Raw genomic sequence first — 26,140 nt, forward strand, 5'->3', positions numbered from 1 at the left:
TCAAAAATCACTGTGTGAGTCCAAAAACATTTTTTTTTCATAGACAGCATCCTCACTCACAGTTTTTTTAAAAACTATGCTCAGTATTAAGACTTTTTTCATGATAAAAGATCATAGAAATGTCTGACTGTCCTGTGGTTGCAGTCCACTTGACAAAACAAAACATCTCATAATTCTAGATTTAATCTCATTATTTCACAGTGAATTCTCCTTCAGCTTGCATTAACACGTTTTACTAACCATCCAACAAGCTCAACATGATTAGACCTTTGATTTTTCACTTGGGTCCATGTTTTTACCTTCTATTAAAGTGCAGTTTCCTTCCCAACTTAATGCAAATAAACATTTAATCTACATCATAAACAGCTGGTTATAATCAACAATACGGACATCAGCAATAGCTTTACTTGTGTTGCTGCAAATTACATAAAGTGACCAGAATGATACTATTACTGTATATTTAGACATTGTCACATCTAAAAGGTGATGGTGGTAATTTGCTGTAGACTTTGCATGTAATATAAAAAAGAGAAGTGAAAACATGATAAATATGTATTATGTCGGTGCACTTTTGCTCTTACAAGATGGAGGTTTTAAGACACCAACTATAATACATCCACAGGCTGTGTTATCTGTGGCAAAACATTGCTTGTCCAAGGACTAAATTTGGCCCTCATTTGAACCATAGCCTTTGTGCATTCACAGCCATTGTGTTCACGGAAACAAGACGTTGGAGGGATTCTGTGAATGACACTTCCAGTCCTTTCTGTTTTACACTGACTGGCAAGGAGGGTATTTCAGTTGAGAAGATCTATCACCATCTTCAGGATTCTGGTGACCCTCAACACATTCCAAACAAATTAAAATCTTGAAGCCATATGTGGACAAATTAATCTCTGATTACTGTCTAAAGGTTTGCATCACAGCACGTTGTCAGTCCTCCTTGAGTGTGTTAACACTTGTGCATACACATACCTGACCATTTGTGGTTATTGATACTTGAGCAGTTCAGTTGATTCTGTTGCATAAGTGTTGTTGGTTTTTTACTAAAAGTTCATAATTTGACATGAAAATCAAATACAATCTTTTAAAAGCTTTGCACATTAAAATTAAAGTGTGATGCAGTGGGAGTGATACCAAGCTCTTTAAGCTCAGAAAACTTTGTCCAAATCGGGTTCTCAAAAAAGAACACAATTATTAGTGCAGCTCTCTCGCTCTCTCATATCCGTACACACACATAATCTATTTACAGTGTTCAGAGCAGATCAGATGTTCTTGGTCAGATGCCGGACAGAGTGTGAGAGAAACCAATATGCATCCTGCCGCTCTCTGCAGGACTGATGCTACAGAACCTCTCTTCATCTCTCTGGTCTCTCAGCTCTCTGTTTGAGGGCAACACCCCTAAAACACTGCGTTCAAGGTCATTCACTGACAGTATCACTGCATGCCACAGCATTGCTTTAGCAGGATTATTCTGATGCAGATGAGTATTTGTATTAATCTTTTTACAGTAGTTGATAACTAATATAGTCTGTGTTTGGGTTTTCTCTGCAGACCTGCCTGCCTCTTCTGTGCAGTACCCGTGCAGATCAGTGGACTACCTGTGTTCTCCTCGGCTGGTAAAGAAAGATCCCGCCCCCAGACCATGTCACGACAGGCCAGCCATCAAACCGCGGCCCCAACCTTCCACCTCATCCAGACCCCCAATCGCACAGAAACCTCAAGGTAAAATCCTGTGACAGAATGATCCCCTTTGACATTAGTGCTGTCGTTGTAATTGAAAGGTGCGGCAGGATCAGACCCCTGCTGTCTGTCATTGATTTTCCCCTCACAAACACTCCATAACGTGGGACGTGCCAGCTGCCTGGCCTCACTCTGCCACTCACACTGCTTTGTAGGTCACCTCTGCAAGAACTACTGGTGTAAAGGAGGCCAATAATTCCCAAGTGTTTGTGTTTAGGCTTCATTTGATGGATGATAAATATTAACAAACATGCTATGTCCTAGAATTCTGAGAAGCATTCTAGGACATAACGCCTCAGACTTGGCCCAAATCTTCAAGTCGTTTTACTATCCAGGAATCATTCCACGCTCATTTTGGTTATCTGATCAAGATTAGTATTTTAATTAATGCAGTAGGTGGCAAGTTAAAAGAGTAATGTGTTTTAGGAAAGTGCTGGTCCTCTGCAAGTTTCCAGAGTGGCTTTATTATAATTATTTTTGGCATTATTCAGTTAAAAACCAAGCAAAAAGAAATATAATATACATATATTGCAATAATATCTTAGAGCTGTTGCGTATGAGTAACTTGTTAGTAATTATTAGGTACTAAATATAGGAGCGGCTGGTGATGTATGATGTTGAAAAAATGGTCCAAAACAATTATCAAAACATTTCATTATCATTAAAATTTGTCATTCGCATAAATTCCATTCCAATAAAATCTCTTTGCCCTAATTATCTCTTTTACTCAGTTTCTTATTTTACTGTATTTCCTGTCTGTGTTTTATTTAGAAGGGCACTCTTTCTTATCAGGGTTCTCCAGCTTCGATCCTCCTCCAACCACTGCCCAGCAGGTTTTCAATGTTTCCCAGCTCGTGCTTACCTGGCCCAAATTAATGACTCATTATCAGGCTTGTGCAGAACCTGAAAACAGTGTGTTGTGGAGATCTGCTTCATTTGAATGGGGTTTCTGCACAGAAACAAATAAAACTTGCATGGCAGTCACCCTCGAGGACTGGAGTTGAAGAACCCTGTTCTGTAATATTACAGCTTTAAAGGTGAGCCAGATGAAAAATGATGTTTTTTAACAGGTTTATTAGATTTAGTAGCACAAACTTGTACTGACAAAATTAATTAATTCCTGCTTTAAGGATAACAAAAAAGATAATGTGCTTGAAAGTGTTTAACAGAAAACAAAAAGTATATATAAAATAGAGATTACTAAGAAATGCTTTGATGAAAATGGACTATCAGTATTTTTAAAGGGATTCAAAGCAGAGAAACAGACTTTTATTGTTTGTTACTACACTAAATGAGCTTCTTTACTTCTAGTTAGCACGCTTTTAATGGTGGCAGTGTTTTTTGAAGCCTGCAGTCCTCCCCACCTGGCAGGATGAACATCCACACAGCAACATCTTTATTCCACTCCTAGCTTATCCAGAGGGAATTATTATAAGAGCGTTGGCAAGGGGAAGAAATAGTTCTGGAGAAGTTGCTATTTCTTTTTTAGCTTGTACACTTTCAGGTTGGTTCTGTTTGGTCAAAATGCTGCCTCTATGATGTTTGTTTTGATGAACACTTTTCCACTGTTGCTTGAATGTGTGCAGCTAGCACTAATCACTTTAATACTTAATAAAATTAAAATCAATTAATAAAAAACAATTGATATTTTTTTCCTGTTTTTGGTGAAACAGTCTCTTTCTAATCTCTTTTTAATTTTCAGATGGAAAGCTAATGTAATCTTAATATTGTCTCTTATTTATATCTAATCTGTGCCAAAAAAAATTAGCAGAATTTTATTTATTAGTGAGAATATTGCCTTATTCAGCATTTATTTTTCTTTAAGTATCTGAATGGTATGTCATCAATCACTCAGTAAAATCTTATAGCCTATAAATAACTGAATGACTGTTATTTACCTACATTTCTAAGCCTAAGTACAGCATATGAGTACATTAGATTATAAAAGACTTGCACAGTTTGCAAATGACAGCTTACATTTGGAAACTAAAACATCATTTTCACTCCCAGAAGGCGCTTTGATAGACCTGTCATTTGCTCCGTGGTGTATCATTATGTGTGCAAAGAAAACTCTTGTCGATGTCTCGTGTTATCAGACAGAGACAAATGCAGACACAGAGGAAGTGCTCAAATTAACAACTGTGACATGTCACCACATTTCCTGCTTCCAAACAAATACATTTCCTAAAAATTAAATACATGTAAATGTACACATCTTGATAGTAAACCTTTAGGTCTAAACTGTGCAAACAAACAGGACAGTGTTAATTTAAAGTAAGTGCTGTCTGTTTTTTTTTTTTTTTGTGTGTGTGTGTGTGTGTGTGTGTGTGTGTGTGTCTGTCTGTCTGTCTGTCTGAAAGTGTGGTGACTTGCGCACATTCGTGTCACAGCATCCTGTTCTGTAATAAGGAAGTTGGTAGATAGCTGAAGCTCGCAGTCATTATTACTTTGCAGCTAGAATTTTTTTATATTTCAACATTTAAACTTTTGTCTTGCCGTTTTGTGAGGAAGCACATGGACTCTGTGATGGAGGTTTTCTCTCCTGGATTTATTCATGTTACCTGATTTTTATTTTTTTTCCTCATCAGGAGCCTCACGCTTCCTCTGCTGTTCTTTGCTTTTCTTTGACTTTTTGCATCTGTAGTGCCCCCTAAACCTGCGCACCTGCTCGCCCTCGGGCAAGACAAGAAACCTAAGAGGATCCCCCCTGCGCCCTCAAGACCTCTACCAGCACCCCCACCTCCACCTAAACCAAAGCCTTGTCTAACATCCCCTGGTCTGGGAACACAGCCTCTAAGAGAGGCCCAGAAGGTTGGACTGCTCATTGAGAGGTTTGAAAATTCAAGGTAAGGTGTAAAAATGAGATTTTATTCAGTCATGTTTGGTTTATTTGTCATATATTATAATTTGCTCTGTAAAATTAGTTTCATAATGTTAACCAATATGTTATCATGTCTGTTTTCTTTATGTGTGAGCTGGTTGGTAGATGAATTTAAAAATTCATGTTTCTTCTTTACAGTATTAGTTCTCATTTGGTTATGATTTATAGTACACATTTTGTTTCCCCAGAGTCCCCATCCTGGGGGTGCTCCCACGGTCACAGCTGCACCTGTGCCTGACAATGGACACTGCATCTGACATCCCTCCCCCCTGCGGCCCAGACACCACATCACAGGTTGCAGGGGACTCCTCTCCTGTGGACAAACTTGCACTCGGCACCTCTGACCAGTCCGATGAAGTCTCTGAACTTTCCCGTCTGGCTTCCATGCACATCAACGCTTCAGACGATGCTATGCTGGACAACTGCGTGGAGGATGACATCACACACAGGGTTGACTGCCTCAATGATGCAAAGCGAGATGACAGTTCTTCCCATAAACTCCTGGACAATCCTGACTCTTCAGAACAGAATGGGAAGATTCCCAACAGGGACAGCGGCATCGATAGCCCGTCGTGCGCCGCAGAAGGGGAGGTGTTCCCCAATGAGGATGCCATTGATGAGGAGGATCATTACGACAGCGTGACTGAAACAGAGAGTGTATCTTACTGTGTTACCCTAGAAAACAAGCGAGACTCAACACAGGATGAGGACAGTGACTTAGATGAGGGAAGCAGTGGGGAGATACACTCTCTGACAGACACACAAACTGGTTATCTGACAGATACACACTCAGAGGCGCACAAAGTAAGTACTTGGCATACTTATCCTCATCAAGTCATGTCCATAAATGTGGAAAGCCATCATTTTAAAGTCTGGCTCTGTTAAACCTTCACTGTTGTGTGGTGAACTTCAGGAATGTTTTTTTATCCTACAAGTTAAAAAGCTTCATCTCAGACACTCAGACTGCCTTTCATGTAATGGAAAAAGTAGCTTGTGTCTATTATTATCTCAGCTTGGTTGAGCAGTTTCAAAGAATGCTTGGGCATGAAACATTACACTATTATAGTTTCAGTTTCCTGGTCACAAGTGGCTGACTTGTATCTAAAAGCATACATAAAATGGTGAATACCTGCCCAGAAGCTGTAACAGGAGCTGGTGCTTATTGCTAGTTGAGAGTCTACAGACCAAAGTCTTCCCACAGCTGAGCTAAGATTTCAAGTGTGCTATTGATTGTAAACAACACTCACACTGTGCACAGACTTACTTGCAATACAGGATATACTGTATTTATGGTCAGTGGAGACTAGATTAAACTGTGTCCAGTGACACAATACTCAGGCTTATGCAAAATATTAAATAGCAAAAACTACTAACACCTTATTTTATCAGATGCTGTGAAACAGACCCTAATGTTCTGCAAATGTCAGATGAAAGCAAACATATTCAGCAACTGCTGTCTGTCCACACCCACAGTGTTTTGGGGTAAAAGTATCTCTGCTGTTCAGTGGTTCCTGATCCCGACACTGCTGCTCAGAGGAAGGGTGTGTGTCCGTGCTTGTTGGTCTTTCTGTGCATCTGTGAGTGTGTTTCATGCTGCAGCTGACATGTTGATGGCTGTGTAATGACAACCATGTCACAGAGGATGTGGGTTTTTCAATGATGTGAACAGCAAGAGGACAGCTTAAAACAAGTTCTGCTGACTGCTGTGTGAAATACACATTACAAACAGTCAAAGTCTCACTTTTGTTAGCATTACAATAGGTGATAATGTTACATTTTCTTAGTCCCTAGTGTGCAGGGTTGTTAACCCTGTCATTTCTGCAGTGTAAGTATGTAATTACAAAAATTCTTGTGCTTGTCCTCTGCTTTGTTTACGTTGCAGAGATACTACTTACTTTTCATTAAACCCACATTGTTGCATTAGGCTACATGCTCTGTAACCTTGGTTTGTTTTTAAGCTGTCAGTAATAGGCCAGACATTACCAGCAACATCATTTCCAATGTTTAAATTACTTAACAAATTATAATAGGAGAAAGAAGACTGTGACTAAATGGAGCATTGTGGACATCAGTTTACAGTAATCTGCTGTTGATGCTGCTAGCTGTGGGTTTGGCTACAGGCTTAGACATTTTGAAGGTTTACTTTAGTTTAGTTACATCCCCTCCATACATGTTTTTAAGACTATTCTCACAAAGGTTCTTTTACAAATACAGTAACCTGACCTGTTTTAACAAATTAACATTGCAGCTACTATTTTTCCTTCAAAATATTCACCTACATTATTATCTATAACTTTAAGGGTTGTTTGGATCCTGAGGTACATATGAGAATAACTGCTCTTCAGGCTCACTCTGTGGAGTTTTTATTTTCACATCATATTTTAAAATTTTTATTAATAGGTCAGGATAATAAAATAAATACTGTGACATCTTGTTTTTTGCTGTAAAGTTAATTTTAAATATATTTTAAACCTTGGCACAAGTTCTAACATCTACTTGTTATGTGAATATGTAGAGGTGTAATGTTGTTTGTATTTGAATTTCAGTATGCCATGCATGCTTGCATACATCAGTCTCATATTCTTCATTTGTCAAATATTCTTTAATATTCTTGCTCGACACCTAACTGGGTTCCTCCTGAGAAACACATATCTCTATCTTCATTACAGATCCCCATTAGTTGTTGCCATACAACAACTAGTCTTTCTGGGGTCCATATACATCGGCACCTCTGTCTATCTATATGTAAGGATGTGTAAAGTGATGTATAGTATCTGGCAGCCCCTCATCAGAGCATTTATGGACAATCTGGATTTATCAGTATGGCATCTTTCCCAAACTGTTTTGGCCACTGCTGGTCTATAACCTGCCAATCACCACTGTCAAGTGCGTTGAGAGGAAGGTCAGCGGTTCCCTACAGAAGTGACTGGGCCTGCCACAAAGCCTCAGTAACACTGCTTCATACAGGAATAAGAACAAGCTTAGACTCCCCTTTAGTAGTCTGACAGAGAAGTTTGATGACCCAAACGTGTGAGGTGCTGCTTTACAGAGACCCTAGAAACATCAAGGTCTCCTCAGCAGGCATTAAGGTCAAAACCAGTTGGAAGTGGAAGGCCCAGGAAGCAGTAGACCAGGCTGTGTCACCACTGTTGCATGGGCCAGTGGCATGTGGATGAGCAGAACTCAGGTGAATTTCAAGGCTGCGCATTGATAAGGCCCAGGAAAAGGGAGAGGAAAGGCGAAAGCTGAACTAAGATAAGGATTCGAGCAGGGATGGAGGAAGACCGCTGCAGTAGGACAGTAGGGATGCGGCAGCAGGGGGCATGGACCCGATGGGAGCAGGCAGTAGATGGGAAAATATTGTGGTCAGAGCTGTGGAAGCCTGAACCATGCCAGATGAAGTTTCTTTGTCCAGTCAGTCTATGACGTCCTCCCCAGTCCATCCAACCTCTCCTGCTGAGGCCTGGCAGGTTCATTGGTACACATCTTAAGTTGTTTTCCAAGAGCAGTGGAAGAAGGGCACTATTGTTGGCGCCATGGCTAAGTGCTGAGGGTTGTAAAAGAAGTCATCACCACTGAGATCGCTGGCAGTGGACACCATCAACCAGCAAGGCAGAACATCGCCTTTGTTTAAGACGGAGAAACTACACCAGAGCCTGAATCAACCAGGTGTGCTGCTTGCAAGAGCACAGAACTGGAAACTGAAGAACATCTCAATGACCACATGTAGGCCAGACATTGTTATGATGTTGGAAAAAAACAAGGCAAGTGGTCCTGCTGGAACTGACTGTTTCCTGGAAGACTGGATGGAAGAGGCCTTCGAGAACAAGAGGGCCAAGTATGAGGACCTGGCAGGTAAATGCCAAAACAGGGGATGGGGGACCTGGTGCAACCGCATTGTGGTGAGGTACAGAAGATTTGTGAGCCAATTACTCATCAGGGCCCTCAAGATGCTCTGAGTGAAGGGACTGCGCATCAGGAAAGCTGTGAAGAACATACAGACACTGCTGAAAAGGCATCAAGATGGCTGTGGATCAAACGGGGCAATCCATGGATCACACTTGCTACTCAGATACAAGCCAGGGCCTGGTCAACCCTGCCTGGGTGAGGGTGTATGATGTTGCGAGACCCGAAACACCCAATGAATCCAGAATATATATAAATGATTATGTATCTGAATTGCACCATGGGTGTATGTTAACCCCTTACAATGCAGACGTACCGGTCCCGGTACATGACTACTAATCAACAACATTGCAGCCATGTGTGCAAGCCCCTCCATCGTGAATGCCCACAATATACACATCAAATGAAAGCTCAAAGTCTTGTCTTTCCGATGATATAAACCATTTTGACACGCAACAACCACAGCGCTAACAGTAAAGCCTTTTTTTTACAGAAAAGCAGAAAGTTTAAATGTTGACGTTCCTTACCTTTGAGGGCTCTCTATAGGTCAAACATCAATATTTCCCATCAAGGTTGGTCTCATTCTGTCCGTACAGGTTAGGCGAGGACAAAAAAAATATTTTTTTCTGTGTATTCTATAGTGTATAACTTTTTATCAGTAATACTTGCAGTGATTCTGATTGCTGTGGGTGAAACTACAGAGTGTTACCTTTACAAAGAGCCCAAGCCTGTACATACAATCCAGAGGGTTTAATAACAGCAGTAATTCTAATTTGGAGAGGTCATATTACAGGTGTTTTTGCCAAAATGACCCTGCTTGATAAGGGGTTAAACTATTTGGTGTGAGCAAAATTCAAACTTTTCTTTGTCTGAATAGCAAAACTTTTTCATCATAAATTCTTCACAAAGAAAAGAATACAATTTGAGCTTTTATATGTTGGCTTATTCCCACTGCACTACTGCATTTTTAAAATCTAGGAGCTATCTCCTGGGCTCCGAGTTACATTTAACTTTGTTTTGGATATAAGACTAAATGTAGGGCACAGGTAAAATTTTTCATTCACAGAAAAATGAAATGATCACAATTAACATTGTCCACAGAACGTGTCAAACACTGAGATGAAGAGGAAATAAGCAAGAGATCTTTGACTTTAAGGATGAAGTGACAGCATAGTGATAGAAATATGTATAATGGCTGCACAACCAAGTTCATATTTGCTGTCATTGATTCTAACGAGGATGTTACCTAATGTGAAGAACTCAAACTGCATTAAATTCCGTTTGGTTGGCTTTTCGGTAATCTTGCTGATTAACAGATTTCAGCTGTTACCTTGCCACAATGAAAAATAATGAAGCAATATATAAATGTAATCTTGAGAATTGTATGTAGGGTTGTCACAGTAATGAGATTTGATAAAAATATTAATTTGGAATTATTTATTTGCTTTTTAATGATTATTTATGATACTTTAATCTCAGATTAGTAGCCTTACTGCCCTTGACCATTTCTGTTTTGCAGTCAAAGCTGACTAATTGCAACCCAAATATATATATATATATATATATATATATATATATATATATATATATATATATATATATATATATATATATATATATAACCTCTATATACATATATTATTTTGGGGGGGGGTTAGGTGTTTGTGTTTATTTTGGTTAACATACCTCAGAAGTAATGTTTTCTGCTTGTTGGTTCCTCTCAGTGCTCAGAGGCTCAGAAACTCCTGAACATCGCCAAAGAGCTTCTCCACACTGAAGAGGCCTACGTGAAAAGACTCAACCTGCTTGACCAGGTAAAGCTCAGCTTGTATCTCGTTATTAGTGATCATGATTGTGCATCTACTTGAAGTTTGCTTCACCCAGCTGTGCCAGTGATAAAGTCAGATTGAGGTTGAGCTGGATTAAAACGAGCCCTACGATCCACTTCATCACTTTACAACCCTCTCTGACAAGATCACGAAAATGTGGGAGGGCCTTTTTTAGTACAAGTTGTATTTCTACATGTTTAGCAAAAATTCTGCTTTGTCACCACAAACCTGAGCATACGCTTGTTGCCGGCAAGAGGCAGATATTTTTATGTTTGTGTGCGAGTATCATACCCTCGCAGAGCTCTGAACCTCGGTGTGTGAATTAAAGATGTGTGTGTTTCTGACTTTGAGATGGAGCTCTAATTAGAAAGCTTTTGTTGAACTATGGTTTGGGCATAATGGTGCCGGCCTACTTTAGCTTTTTATAACGAATATTATATATACACATATATCTATATATAGATATATAGATATATATAGATATAGATATATAGATATAGATATAGATATAGATATAGATATATATCTATATATATAGAGAGATATAGATATATATATATAGATATATATATATATAATTTTTTGTTAATTTAACTTTAGTAGTAGATAAACACCTTAGGTAACATATACTTTGTGCTGCCTGTGTTTCACCTGCTTTTTTACCAACAGCATTTTAAAGTTCAATTGTGTTTGTGATAAGAAAGCTCTGCCAGTGGTTGAGTCTTCTTCCTCTTTGCTGAGTTCATGTGGTAGAGCAGAGGAACAGCTGCCCAATCACAGAGCATCTATAGGTTTCTTTGCAACCGAGGGCAGAGAACCCTCATAGTTGACTTCCTGTTTTTGTCTAAATGCTTTCATACTTATTTCCATGGTTCCAGAGGACCCCACCTGTGTTTGTGAAATATGAGGAGGTAAAAGGCATGACAAATCACGTGATTATAAAGCTGAACCTGCTGCCTGGACAGGTTTTTTTTCATAGTTACGTAAATTTGTCATTGACAGTTATTTACTAACAATGCTAATTATCACTAAATCATTTAATTTAATTGTCCATTCAATGATTGTTGCATTTTTATAATGTTTTGGTATTTGTAACAGATTAAAATGCAGCTAATACATCCTGAATTTAGTCCGTGGTTTGATACAAAGTCCATAAACAATAGATCCTACATTTCCCATGATGCAGCCTATACAAATAGCTCATTGATCCATTATACCTATACAGGGTAAAATTATAACCATGTTAAAACTCAAGATTTCTCACTCAGATCCATCGCTTTCATGTCTATTCTACTTGCAAAAAGTGTTACGTGATGACAGGCAAGTAACAAAATGGAAGCTTCAGAACAGCAGTCCACAAACCAAAAGGGTGACGTCATTGTTGCTACATTTATCCTTTATTGACAGACTATGCATCGTCCACTAGAGCATTTCTCTGACCCCTAACAGTAGTTAATATGAGTGTGCAAACCCCAATGTTTTGTTTTTCCATTGAACTTGTATGAGATCTATTTGGGTGTGACTGAGAGAATACTGAGGACTTCATTAGGGTTTGTTGTCAGGGACAATTTCTCACACTTGAAAATGTTTATAAGATATTATACTTCTATTTTCACAGTCTGGGTAGAGTCAACTTGCAAACTAAAGTGAAAAGTGTTCATCCAAATTTCCTGGTTCCAATATCTTAGATGTGACTATTTCTTTCTTTTCACGTGAATACATTATCTACCCCACATAAAAACTAACAAATCTGGCTGTGGGCAGCTGAAACTGGCACTTCAGATCATTTTATGGCATTTACAAACTAAACAGTTGTAGCCAAAGAAAATAATTGCAGTGAGACAGCTGGTTTTTGTCATATTATTGACAAACTACCATTAAACTACTCTGAGATGCATCAGTTAGGTTTATACTAAGTTTAAAAGAAAGTTTATTGTACTTTTAGCTGTGAGGGGCAACACGATAAAGTCAAAACTGAAAAAATGAATACATGCACTTTTATAAATAACAATATAGAAATTTCTCGATGTTCTCTGCACCACGATAGGAACCAGCTCTTCTGTGTTTTTTTTTAACATAATTTTTTGTGTGCATGTTTTCCCTGCAGGTATTTTGCACTAAGCTCACAGAGGCTGGAATCCCTCAGGACGTCATTACAGGGATCTTCTCCAACATTTCTTCCATATACTGCTTCCATGATAAATTCCTGTTACCTGAGCTCAAGACACGGATTACTGGAGAATGGTGAGAAGTACAGATTTAAATGGGCTTCCTGAAGAATAATTCTAAAGTTATTCCTCTGTTGTTTCCAGTTAAGCTGTTTATTCCTGTTGTAATATTCAAGACAGCTGCGTGGCAGTGGAGGGCATTATCATCAGGGTTTTAGTGGTTGTGTTGTTAGATTGTGTATTTTGTTCATGTCAGAGTTGCAGTTTGAGGGCATAGTGTTTTTTTCCACAGTAAGCAGGAAACATATTTCTCCAGTGTGTGCTATTGTGCCAACATCAGCCACCCTTGGTAGATAATGACCCCTCTAGAGGGCTGTGTTGAGGGATATCACCTGTCACATAATGGTCCCCCTCATATTATTTTCTAGAGCTCATTAAAGTTCATTGGCTCGGGTTAAAAATACTTTAAAAACAATTACACACATCCAAGTTTCTTCCACACATCAAATCAGAAAAGCACACCTCAGAGAGAAAGTTCGAGGGCTTAACTTGTGCAATGGGCCAATAATGTTACTGAGATGAGTCTCAAAAGTAGACAACTAAATAAATATAAGTACAATTTTAACTGAATTTCTTTGTTGTGGAACTTTGTGTGAACACCCATCCATCCATTATCTATACCTTTTTAGTCCAATGTAGGGTCGTGGGGGGCTGGAACCTATCCCAATGGCTACTCTGTCGGCAAACTGACTGTATTAGGTGATGGATATGTTGCCAGTTTATTGCAGTGTTTCGTGATCAGCTCAGTAGTGTTCCTGTCTTTGCTGTAGGAATTCAAACCCCCGCATTGGAGACATCCTTCAGAAATTGGCTCCCTTCATGAAGATGTATGGAGAATACGTGAAGAACTTTGACCGAGCTATGGACTTGGTCAACACCTGGACACAAAGGTCTTCGCAGTTCAAGAGTGTTGTCCAGAACATACAGGTTTGTAACTGTATTTTTCATTCCTTTTTTCTATTAACAGATTTAGAGAGTTTAATCAAAGTGATTTCATGTGCTGATCTCTACATTAATATGAATAAGTTCAAATCTTATTTTAAATGTCTTTTAATTGACAGAAACAAGATGTGTGTGGGAACCTGACGTTGCAGCATCACATGCTGGAACCGGTCCAGAGGATTCCCCGCTACGAGCTGCTGCTTAAAGACTACCTGAAGAAGTTGCCTGATGATGCTCTTGACAGAAAAGATGCAGAAAGTGAGACATGAAACTTACTTTTTTGACTGCAACACTAACACACACTCACTTTCTATATGTAATTAAGCTAGTAATAAGTTGTGCACTGGGAGAAATTCAAGGACTGATCAACATGTGATGGGACTTAAAATCACCAATTCAATGAACATTAAATATCTATGGCTGTCATTCAGCTCAAAGCTGTGAAATATTTAGACATCATTTTAAAAGCTTGAAAGAACTTGATTTGTTGTAAATCTGCATTGCTTCATGACTCCTGAGTCAAAAGGAGCTATAAATTTCCCCTCATTAAATTAAATTAAATTAAATATACTTTACTAATCCCAGAGGGAAATTGCAACATGTCTACAACAATTCATGTTGTTCCTGAACGCAGCATTATCAGACACTTACTCTTAGAAATGTTGGCATCTACTTCCACACACTGTAGAACTTGATAACTATTCTGTGTGCCACAAATTGCCCCTCCGAGAAAAATAAAGATTTTATATAAATAAAACTTTTATATCAAAATCCACATTGGTAAGCATTGTATTTCAAGATTGCATCAGAATTTCTTATATTTTGCAATAGCTTCATCATTCTAGACGCCCTAGAGACTCTTCCCAGCTAGAAAATCGAAGGAAATACTGTGGGGAAGATGCATCAAAGTCATGGTTTATCTGACCATTCAACTGCAAGAAAGGAGAGGTTATTTTGCAGCTAATGACAGAAACATCCCTCACAACACAAACAAAAAAGTGATATGTTTTCAGTTTATAAAACAGAAAACAATATCAGGAGTTCCTTAAACATAAGATTTTTGTTGCAAAGTTTTCAGTTCATTCATTTGAAAATAAAGCATTAACATTGTGCAGCCTGGTAGAGAAACATTACACTTTTCACATGATGTGATGTCCTCCTACATCCTTGTGTCCACTTACCTAAGCCTTAGATTTACCACACTGTGTTGTTTGGAGTATGTAAGGGATTTTCTTATCCACTCCTGGTGAAATGCAATTCATCCCAGTTGCTTTGACCTCACTTCCCCCGCCTGTGTGTCTCTTCTGTTTATGTAGGTTATGATTAATACAGCTGACTCAGGTGCTCACAGGCACTTGTGCTTGACTCCCCATTGGCTGGAGATGAGTGTCATGCACTCAGAGCAGTTCATATTTAGAGTTTGCATATTTAGCCTTTGACCTTGTTGAATATGTCACATAATTTTTCTAACACTTGAACATTATTTTTCTGGAAATGACAAATAGCATTTACACTTTACACTGTATAAAAACTGATCGATATCACTCTGTTGTTTGAATTTCAGATAATCGTATCAGTAAGGCAACATTGTTTTGTTAACTCTGGACTTTTTGCTCACATTATATCTGTACACATGTATTACAGAGGCACTGGAGTTGATCTCTACTGCAGCCAACCATTCAAATGCAGCCATAAGGAAAATGGTAAACTTTTACTAAAATTTGCTATTCTGTTTTTTTTTTTTCCTCTCTCTGATCTCGATTTCTTTTGTACACAAACTGTTTTGTGCTCTCCAGCCCTGTCATGTTGAGCTTTTTAAGAGCCAGCAATGCATTACTCAATCAAAGACTCGCTGATGTTGTGTCCCAGTCAGCAGCCTTACATTAACACAGACAGGAAGTTACTGTTTCCTGTCTTGAGTGTCACAGCATGCAGAAGCCTGACTGAGTCTCTTTAACACACATCTTCCTAATCTCTTTCATCTGTCTGGCCCATGTGCAGCGTACACACTTTTAAAATTAAATTTAAGCAGATACATGTTTCTTTGAATCAGTAAAAATAATAGTAGGTGCTTACTGCATTCCTGTAAGAACCCATGAATGATTGGAGAGCCAACACCCGTAATGGGGGGTTGAGATAAGAACTCATCTTTCTTCTGACTTCATACAGTTCTTGTAGCCTTCCAGTCTTTGCTCTCCTCACCCTTGCATAATTTTTTTTTTTCAGGAAAAGATGCACAAACTGTTAGAGGTTTACGAGAGGCTTGGTGGGGAGGAAGACATAGTTAACCCTGCCAACGAGCTCATCAAAGAAGGACACATCAAGAAGATGTCAGCCAAAAATGGAACAGCACAAGATCGATACCTCTACTTGGTGAGATGACAGTGCAAATAGAGAAATATAACACAGGCAGAGGAATTGAGTTCTTTTTAAAAAAATTTATACATACATTTCTGTATTATTCATTAACTACTATATCTTTATATTTATTAATGTAGTTCAATAATATGGTGCTATACTGTGTGCCTAAACTCCGACTGATGGGACAGAAGTTTAGCGTCAGAGAGAGAATTGACATTGCCGGCATGGAGGTATAGTTGTCCTTTTTAACCTCTATGAATATATTGTTGAGCTTTCATTTATTCTGCTGAGTGCAACCTACATTTCAACTGACTATTCATCTCAGGTGCAGGAGAATGTGAAGCAAAACCTTCCTCACACGTTTGCCATTATTGGTAAACAGCGTTCATTGGAACTGCAAGCCAGGTAAACACATTCAGAATAGAAAGGGAACACACTTTACTTACCTAACCCTTTAAAGCCTAAGAAAAAAATAGATAGAAAAGTCTAATTTTTAAAATGTGTAGTTTTTAATTGGTCATTTAAAAAATGTAACAGAATAATTTTAAAAAACTGGGGGATATTTACTGTTTATTACAAAGTAATATGTCAAAATTATTGGAGTGCATTATTGTATTATTATTGTGTTCACCAGAGTACAGAAGACAAGTATCAGATTGTGTGCAACAGGGTTTTAAGCCAAGGTTTTACCATAAAATTATGCAAAAGTTCTCACAAACTGTATGCATCAAATATGATACATAATTCACCCATCTCATAACTCAAAAGCCTCCTTTTTAAGATAAAACAAAGCAGCATTTATCTGCCATAAAATGTAATTTGCATTATTCACTTATATATTTTTATATTTGACAGGTATTGACATGTGATTTTTAATAAGTCAATTTGTTTTGCAAAGGAGTTGTAACCAGTGCGAATATGCTGTGGTTAGCTGCCACTCCAACTTAAAAACCTAGCTAGCTAACTAGCATAGCTTGCTTGTTAGCTAGGAGTTAGCATGTGCAGAAAGCAGGTCAATCCAAACAAGGCATGCACCTATCGTCAGATATTTTTGTAAGCTGATGGAACAATGTTTTTAAACATGTATCTGATTGAACCACCTAGCTGTAATTCAACACAATAGAGTAACTAACAATTTTTTATATTTAGCTTTTTGAGGCAGTGAATGCTACCTCTGTAGAAATTTACAAATTATTATTTTTTTTTAGTCTGGACTGATTATTTTACTTTATTACACAAAGCTTTGTAAACTTGATTAGGAGTGTGGGTGTATTTTATTATATGTTTAGCTGTTTTATTGTGATTTCTTTTTTTTTTTTTTTTTTTTTTTTTTTTTTTTACACAATATTTTATTTATTTATTTATTTATTTTTACTCTGTAGGACAGCAGAAGAGAAGGAAGACTGGATTCAGGCAAGGATCACACAGCAGCACTCCCACACACATATGACCACATACTGGCTGGGTCTGTCATCACATGCTATGGGCCTATACTTTGTGTCAGTCCATATTATTGGGAAATTAGCTAAATGTCCTCCTTGCTTATATTCTTAGTTTATCCCATTACAGCAACAGTAAAGCCTATTAAAACATTTTGCAGGTTAACTAGAAGGAAGTGGGCATTTTACACAGTAGACTTGGGAGGTTTTGAGTTAGCATCTAAGAATGAGTGAAGAGCAGAAATCGGTAGCTTTTAAGGCTGATGGGCTGTAAAAAGTAAAGATAAAGATGTAGCAATAAAACTGATGCTTTTGAAGCTGTAAATTTTACAGGTCACAAGATATAAGATCAAACACCTTTATATTGCCTTGTATCCAAAGGCTGATCAGTTTTCTCTTTCACTTTCCTCTTCATCTGTCCTTTGCTTTTCCTTAAATCCTGTCTGTCTCTTAGGTGATCAAGGCCACCATTGAACGGCACAAACAAAACAGCGAAACATTCAATAAAGCTTTCAACAGCTCCTTCTCCCGTGAAGATGACCATCTGCCTGAGTCACCGGTCAGTCTTACTCTCCCAAATCTCTCACTTCATTGACAAGAAACTTGGCAGGTCATGCCGTGCAATGAATCATGGGAGACTACTGGTACACCAAACATCTTTGTCATAGTCTGGTCTTTGTCTGTGTGAACAGCTCTCCATCTATGGATATGGTAGTATCATACAGACAAAACACTCAGAAAAGGAGCTCTTTATTTCCACATGTAGCGTCTGCAAGTCTCTTCTTCCAGAGCTCTCCCATGACCTAATAGGGAAAGCCCAAGTCAAAGTTTATACAGAACTATTATAGATCTGTGTTGACCCACTTAGGGCTGGTCTGAGCAGGACCCCAGCCAAGCTGTTATTTGACACAAACCAGAGGGACCAGGTTTTAAAGGTCCAGACTGACACCTAGTGGTAGAGGTGAATGACTACAGGAGGAAGCTACTGTTGATCAGTGTTTGTTTCTCTCTTCAGGCACCCTGGTCCAACACTTCCATAGACTCAGACAGTGAAAGGCTACATGAAAGGGTAAGATACTGTCACACAGGTGTAAGATTTATTATCTCTGCTATCTTGGTACTACAGAAAGTTATGATGCCTTATTGAGTCTGTGATCTGCTTTTGTTTAAAACTGCATAACAGAATATTATAATCACATTTTAAAAAAGCGATACTGGGGGCATATACTCTGTTTAAGAGACAAACCCCTTTGACTTTGATAGCTAAATGTTTTCCTAGTCTTGCTTATTATAGGACCCGCTTTGTCATATTATTTTAGTTTCATAGTATGCCAATTACTTTTTATGGGTGACAGGTATGGACTTCAGGCAGATCAGTTTAGCACTGAAACTCTCAGACAACCCATTGTGCAATTTAAAAAGATGAGAGAGGTCTGTAATATTCATCATAGGTACACTTCAGCTGTGAGAGACAGAATGTGGAAAAAAATCAAGGACATTAAGTGCATCCCCCTGTTCTCATTCTCTACATTCACAATTAAATGTTTAAAAGTTTTTTTGTAAATACAGTTGTGAGTTTTAGATATTTACCCTGTGTCTATTCTAATAGATTTCCATTTAGTCAAAACTAGACAGTGTGATCATCATGTTTGGGTGATGCCATAGACATGGATTCACCTTCTGTTTACGTCTTAAAAAGGAAGGACATTTGTAACCTGTTGACTAGGAAAGACAGCTCTCCTGTGTAGAAAGATAATAACAGTTTCACTTGTTCCTTTGCATACACATCTATAACAACAACCTGACAGGAAATAGTGAGGATATTTTTGTGTTTCTGTGCGGGTGTTTGCGTGTGTCTGCTGATAGAAAAGGAAGACATACAGACAAAGGATGAAGCAAAACAAGCTGTCAGACATTCCTGCTGCTTCATTTGCTGCTTCAAACTGCACAGACTGAAGACCTTGACGCACCTCCTGTTGTTTTTATTTTCAGAAGAGTTCCAGGAAAAAGGAGAAAGAGAAACAAACGTGCAAAGGCTGTAATGAGAGCTTCAATTTCACCAAGCGCAAACATCACTGCAAGTCCTGCGGAGCGGTGAGTACAGTTGAAACGAGGCCAATTTAGGCACCGTACAAAATGAACAGGGAAATTTGAGAGAATAAGTGGAAACATTTCCTCAGACAATTAACTGCCTGTCTTTTTCTCTGCATGTCCTTCTGCAGGCCATCTGTGCAAAATGTTCAAAGACCTTGGACAACAAAACAAGCCGAGTGTGTCCTGAATGTTTCGAAGCCAGCCTCAGTCTGGAGAATCTCTGTGGTGGTGAACAGAGAAGAAAAGCTGCACCTGAGGTGAAAGAATTCACTTAACGCTCACAAGACAGAACATGTGTGTAGTACTTTTTTTTCATGCATTAATTAATGCCAACCAGGTCTCAGTGGTGTCTGGGTTTTTTGGATTTTTTTTTTTAATCTGAAATCATTGCAGACACTAATACACTCATTACACACATACATTATCTGTGCACTTATTCACATTGAAAGATCAGCTAATCCCTCTTTGATGGCTAATATGATAATGAGATCTGAGTCTAAAGAGGACCAGCCGTCTCTGCTGATACAACAGTCTGTCAGCTTTGTCTGTCTTTGCCTCTGTGTGTTAGTCAGATGTGCAGCCTGCTGTGCTTACATGGACAAGAGGACACTGACCACATATTACATAAAAAGTCACTTTTTTTTATACTTCATGTTCATTCTATCTTATGTATTCATTAAAAAAAAAGTTTCAAGGTGTACAAGCAAACCTATATGCAGTGAGTTTAATCACCACAAGGGGGAGATGGAGGCTATGCATGATCTACATAAGGTGCACATAGGCTTAAGCACCTGCCCATGTACAAATCTCATTGTGTCCTACATTACTGTTACGTAATAGTGAACAGAGGAAGATCGGCACGGTCATTTGTTCATCGAATTTAAATCTCTAAATGTTACATTGATACATTTGAATTAAAAACTCATTCATGCATGTTGTGCCTTTCAGCTCAATATTAAATTCTCAGTCAGTAAGAAATTCATTGACCATTGTTATTACCATTTATTTGTTCAGAGGCAGACGTCTTTAACAGGAGAAAACTGCTTGCTGAGTGGCTACCTCCAAGTGCAGGAGAAGGGGAAGAGTTGGACCAAGATGTGGGTGGCTGTAACCAAGACTGAGCCACTAGTGCTGTACTTGCAAAGTAGTGGACAGGTAACAGATTAACACACATATGCTCAGGCAGAGACCTGAATTTAACAGATGAGACAATTTTATTGAGCTTGATTATATCTGTGGCAGCTGTAAACTAAAAAAGAAGGAGCCCTGCTTCATTTTAAGAAAAAGCTACCCATCTGCTGTCTGCTAAATGGGCAAACTATCTGTTGACACCACAATACTGTCAAATCTTTTTGATCAACTGAGATGTGCTTTGTTTGGGAAATAAGAATATTTCACTCCAGCATGACAGCCTTATCTCATCTGTGAATCATGGTGGTAGTATCAGGGCTTTGGTCTGTTGTTACATGGTTCTGTTGCTGAGAGTATTTGATGCAATTCCCTTTTATGCTCAGCATTGTACCATAAACAGAACAATAAAAACTGGAAAGGTTTGCCCACATAATTAGCTGATACTCACTATATCTGCTTGGCTGTCCAATACAACCTGTGCCAACTTGTGTACGCACTGTCTGTCTGCCTGTAGATTTGGGCCAGGAGGATTTGGCTGTCCTGAGTCTGACCTCAGGTGCAGCCGCTGGACCTCATGGGCAGCCGCTGTCATTGCTGCTGGGTTTAAGTTTGATCTGAGCAGATGAAAGAATATCCTTGAAATCTTGGCCCTTAATAATTAGTATTTCAATCAATGTCTCAGGATGTTCTGAGCAGTCATTTAGGTACTAATCATTTTAGGTATTTGAAGAACTGCTTTTTCATTTCCAGAAGGGTTCTCCAGACCTCAGAACTGAAGAAACCTTTCAGATGAGTGGTGAAATATTTTGGGGAAAAATAATCGAGCCCTTAGAGCATAGATTAATTTATTATTTGGTGGTTTCAGGCAAAAGCTGATGTTCGGGTTTTCTTTATCTGAATGTTTACAGTGACAAATGAAGAATTCAAAACCGTGTGGGAAACACTTATTAGAGCACAATAAAATACTAAGAAGTCCTGCATACAGGTTTTAAAAAGAATCTGTGTTGTACTGCTCTGAGATAAAAGTTCAGACACAATTTGAAAATTTAATTTCTATACAATACCTATAAAGAAATGAAAAATAATGGCCTTGTTTTTACAATAGCAAAAAGACCAGATGGCATTGACAATATCAGATTTAAATGCAGTATCGTTCACTGTGCATTACAAACATCCTGTTTGTTTGTGTGTGTGTGTGTGTGTGTGTGTGTGTGTACACCAGTTTCAATTGTATGCACATATATTGACAATATGCATGTGAATATCCAGGATTTCCCATTATAAATGCTGGCTATCCACACAGTAACTTTATGGTCTAGTCACAGATCTAGAAGAACTAGATCTTCATCTGAGTTTTGGTGACGTGTAAAAGGTTTGCTTGGAGACTGTAAATCTGTGTCACTTATAGTGGATGGTATCGAAGTGAAGTATGATTGTAAAAGCCTCCCTAGTTTTCATTTTCAAGACTAAAATCCCAATCCCACTGCAGAAAGCTGCCATTCCAAAGATTAGGATTAATGGTAGTTGGATGAACATTTCCTGATTATTCAGAAAGAAAGAGGGGAGGGGAGAGAAGAGAGCAGGGCTTATTGGACATGCTTCATAGAATTTATTCTGTTGTAGACTAAATGTCACTTTCATTAGCGATAGTTTCTTTTCTTTCTTTAAACAAATTCTATGTAATTTTTTTTTTTTTTTTTCTCCATAGGATTCCAAAGGGTCGCGGACAGTATCCCTCCCTGGATTCGAGGTGAGCATGGTGCCATCTGCAACAGCTGAAAAGTCAGACATCAAGCACGTGTTCCGGCTCAGTCACACCCAGCAAATGTTGCTCTTAAGTGCCCAAGATGCAGAACTTCAGGCCAAGTGGGTGGACATCCTTTCAAAAGCTGCTCGTGGAGAAGCACCCGCAGAGGCATCAATGAGCCTGACTGAACACAGGAAGAGCCAGTAGTGGCCATGTTGCAGCCACAGGACCCCCCACACTCCCTCTTTCCTGTGTACAGAGCACACATTACTTGAATTAACTGTACCTTGGCACTTTTTTTTCCCTCCCTTTTAAAGGACCACTTAATTCTTCCTATGCCAATTCAATCTTATCCTCAGACCACACAGCTACGTCCCTCTCTCTGCCTTTTTGTCAAACACACATAAACCAAGCCACCAATGCCACTGGTCAGGATATTTTATTTCTCAGTATTTTCAACAGCTGGAGCAAATATTTGAAAAACCTTTATTTGTAATATAATCGAAGAAAGTTCCTGTATGATGTTTTTTCTTTCTTTTTTGTAAGATAAAGTTCTTGTACATTATCCCATGTTGTTGTGAAGCATTAGCTTTTACCTGTCTGTCTTTTCATTAGTATGGAGGTATGAGTATGTATGTGTTTGAATGTGAGTCTCCTTCTGTGTTTTATTAAGTATTGAATGTTAGTGTAAGAAACCCGAGGCACATCTCTGGTGTTTTCACTCCTGCTGGGGACACAGTGGTGGTTCATTGGGTCTTGTACAATATGTATACTATGGTTTGATGTAAGGAAGCAAAGGAAAGTGACATTTAACTTAAAAAGACAAAGAAAATGTGTAATTTGTGGCTGGCCACCTGATGTTCCCAGTTATAGCACCCATCTTACAAACCCTGTCCTTTTACCCTGAAGTACATTGGTACTGATTCCCTCTTTATCATTGTTGCTGGAGTCTGAAACCTGTAATCTAAGTTTGATCCACCGCATTTCCACTTTTGTTGTGACTTGTCAGAGCCAGAATGGGATCGCGTGGCTGCAGTTCTGACCCCGTTCTACAGGGTCAGGTTCAATATCTCTTTTCGTACATGTGCTAAATAAACCCTTCCTGTTTAGTTCCGTGTCTCAGCATAGCAACCCGCTTCTCTCCCTTCAGTGATGTCATGGAAACCAAGTACTGTACTGAAAAGCTGTTTATTCTGCCTTGCCCCCTATACCCTTCTCCTGTCAGCACCAGCCTTTAAAGAAAACTAGCAAATAAACTTGTCATTGAATCTTTTTGTGCATGTAAATTCACCCATATTTATATACAGTGCTATGAAATCTTGCAGTTGTCCCTCCTTTTATGCTCCAGAATTCATGTTGTACTGTAAAGTGAGCAGAGTCACCACTAAGTGTTTTTAAACATGGATTGTGCACAGTGGAAAACTATTCAAGCATATCATCAATAAACAAATGTGGCTCATTTGGCGCCACACTGTCCAATAAAACCTTCATGTCCTGGGTTTCGGTGTCAGTTCTTCAAATGAAACGCACACACAACCACACCGGATGATGTCTCACACATGAAAACCTTTTCATTATTAAACCATACATGCTCTAGTTTTAGTTTCATTTTTAAGACAATCATTTACACTTCACTTGCACAACATAAGGTGGAGTTTAGTTTTAAGAACAAATGTATGTACACTTCTCACTTAAAGTGGTAAATGCAGGCAAACGAGGTCATCCTCATTTTAAGAAGAGTAGTAGTGGTGTAATAATAGAAAGTGTTTTTCCTCTATATGTTGTAAAAGCTATGAAAAGTTCCTTTTTCTTACAGCTATTTGTTTTTTTGCAGATGTGTGTACATTTTAGGTTGTACTACTATAGGATTCAAAATTGTTAGAATCCAGTGTAATCTAATGCAATTTTGTCTCGGAGAAACCTAGTTCTATGAAATGAAAGACATTTTGCTCTATAAAGCATTACTAATCTTCCTACTTCTTAACTTGATTTATCAATGGTGCGAGTACTAGAGGCAAAAAAATCAACCCCAGAGCATTTTAAATATCCACCATCTTTATCTAGGGGTAGGTTACTCTTTTTATTTTGGCTTCTGATACAAAAATGAGTTTCTTATTTTCCTAAAGAGATCTTTGTTTCCTCTGTTAATAGAAAAAAACTGACTTTTTGTTTCTCCTTTTCATTAGTGATGTCCCCCTGTGGCCTTCACCATGGAGCACTATTGGTTTAGGTCAGCCTGAAGCTCTATAGATGTGTTTATGTGGCTTGTTTTCCACAATCCACAATTTTAATGACACCTTTCACTGTTTCTGATTACAGCCACATTTTGCATACAGCAATTTTGACTTTCCATACAATAAATCCTCTTTTTGTGGCTGTTGTTTAGCAATTCTATATGTTATTGTAAACATTCAACTGGCATACCTACATTAGCTGCTACTGTCACAACATAGCAATAGCTAAGCAAGTGGAAAAGTTTTTTTCTGGTGTGTTCCTTTGTTAATGAAGTATACTGTACAGAGTTAACATGTTAGGCTTTCAAACCTCTTCATGTATACTGTAACTCAGTTCCATTGTTTTAATGCATCTTCTAGTTGACATGGCAGTATCTAATCTAGATTATTGGGTGAAATAAATCTCCATCAACTGCTGATTTAAAAGATGAATTTAAAATCAGATGTGCTGTGACGTTTAAAAGAAAGAAAAAGAAAAGTTGAGTTGAGTTGTGCAGCAATCAGCTGTCATGTCAGTGCTGAAACCCCTTGTAGCATGACACATGACAGTCTTATCAACATGCAAAACAAGACAGGCAGAGCACTTTACACTCATCTCTTTACTACTGTTTGAGTCTGGTGTTTGAAGATAGTGATTCCAGAGACAAACAGATGTCTGTTTGTATTATTGGGTGGAAAGTTTTAAGTTAGAAAAGTAGTAAACCAAACAATGCAAACTAAAACAATTTATGTGATCACATGTATAAAATGCAGGGCGGATAAACATTAACATCAACAAGTTATAGTTAATTCACTTATGTAAGCCTCAAGTGAAAACCAAGAAAGCAAATAATTTGATTGGGAAAATTGAGCTGACTGAAAGGGTTGAGTGCTGTGTGATTTCAACTCTTAGATATGTATGTGTATATAAAAGAAGGTGTGGAATGGGTGTAGAAAAGCACTTGTCCATTTCTCCACATCTTGATTTGATTAATTTTTATCCTCCTGTATTTTGCAGTCAGCTCACAGGATTTTTGCAGTTCTTGCAAGCATGCATTTATTGATGTGCACATTTACAAAGAAAAAAGGGGAAAAGGGACAGCTATTGATGGGAGGGATGAACCATAACTTCTTTATTTAGCAAGTCAACTCTAAGTGTCAAAATGATAAATTATAAAGGTGGCGTCTCTGTAGAGCTGTGAGCTGTTGTGGAAAGATAGAGAGCAAAGTGCTGACTGCCTCCTTCTGTCATGGGTTTATCATTATGTATATACAGAGCAAAATGGCAGGATGGATAATGTGTCTGCTGCAAAGTGAGGAGACCCTGCTGAGAAGAGCACTTGTCATCTTTACAGTCTTCTCCCAGAAACCCAAACTCTCTGTGTAGTTGCTAATCCTTAACTTTTATTTGACAACAAATCTGCTAAGTTTCTCTCACAAATCCAGAATGGAAAATCCTGGCAGACAACACAAAGTTTTTCTTAATTTTAACCTAATTATTTGCACAGCTTTGATGATATACATCTGTCCAGCTCAAGCTTCTCCTTCTTACACTCAGTTGTTTATATACATTTCTCAGTATCTACGGACTCTACCAAGATTGCAGTAGAACTGAAGCACATTAAA

The 26,140-nt window shown here is 38.4% G+C and overlaps 1 protein-coding gene across 1 annotated transcript in view; it reads left to right on the top strand.

The window, feature by feature from the left end:
* Positions 1-23,791, top strand: part of fgd (faciogenital dysplasia) — a 59,816-nt gene extending 36,025 nt beyond the window's left edge. The window contains exons 2-19 of the mRNA XM_042004274.1: positions 1,555-1,725; positions 4,388-4,589; positions 4,813-5,428; positions 10,255-10,344; positions 12,467-12,603; positions 13,358-13,514; positions 13,649-13,787; positions 15,174-15,232; positions 15,756-15,902; positions 16,028-16,120; positions 16,216-16,295; positions 17,273-17,303; positions 17,784-17,888; positions 18,345-18,398; positions 19,322-19,423; positions 19,552-19,680; positions 20,438-20,578; positions 22,263-23,791. Of these exons, the coding sequence (XP_041860208.1) occupies positions 1,555-1,725; positions 4,388-4,589; positions 4,813-5,428; positions 10,255-10,344; positions 12,467-12,603; positions 13,358-13,514; positions 13,649-13,787; positions 15,174-15,232; positions 15,756-15,902; positions 16,028-16,120; positions 16,216-16,295; positions 17,273-17,303; positions 17,784-17,888; positions 18,345-18,398; positions 19,322-19,423; positions 19,552-19,680; positions 20,438-20,578; positions 22,263-22,508 (2,699 nt within the window). The 3' untranslated portion in view covers positions 22,509-23,791. The remainder of the gene's footprint in view (positions 1-1,554; positions 1,726-4,387; positions 4,590-4,812; positions 5,429-10,254; positions 10,345-12,466; positions 12,604-13,357; positions 13,515-13,648; positions 13,788-15,173; positions 15,233-15,755; positions 15,903-16,027; positions 16,121-16,215; positions 16,296-17,272; positions 17,304-17,783; positions 17,889-18,344; positions 18,399-19,321; positions 19,424-19,551; positions 19,681-20,437; positions 20,579-22,262) is intronic.
* Positions 23,792-26,140: the final 2,349 nt, after the last annotated feature.

The sequence above is a fragment of the Melanotaenia boesemani genome, chromosome 13 (assembly GCF_017639745.1).
Source record: "Melanotaenia boesemani isolate fMelBoe1 chromosome 13, fMelBoe1.pri, whole genome shotgun sequence".
Lineage (NCBI taxonomy): Eukaryota > Metazoa > Chordata > Actinopteri > Atheriniformes > Melanotaeniidae > Melanotaenia > Melanotaenia boesemani.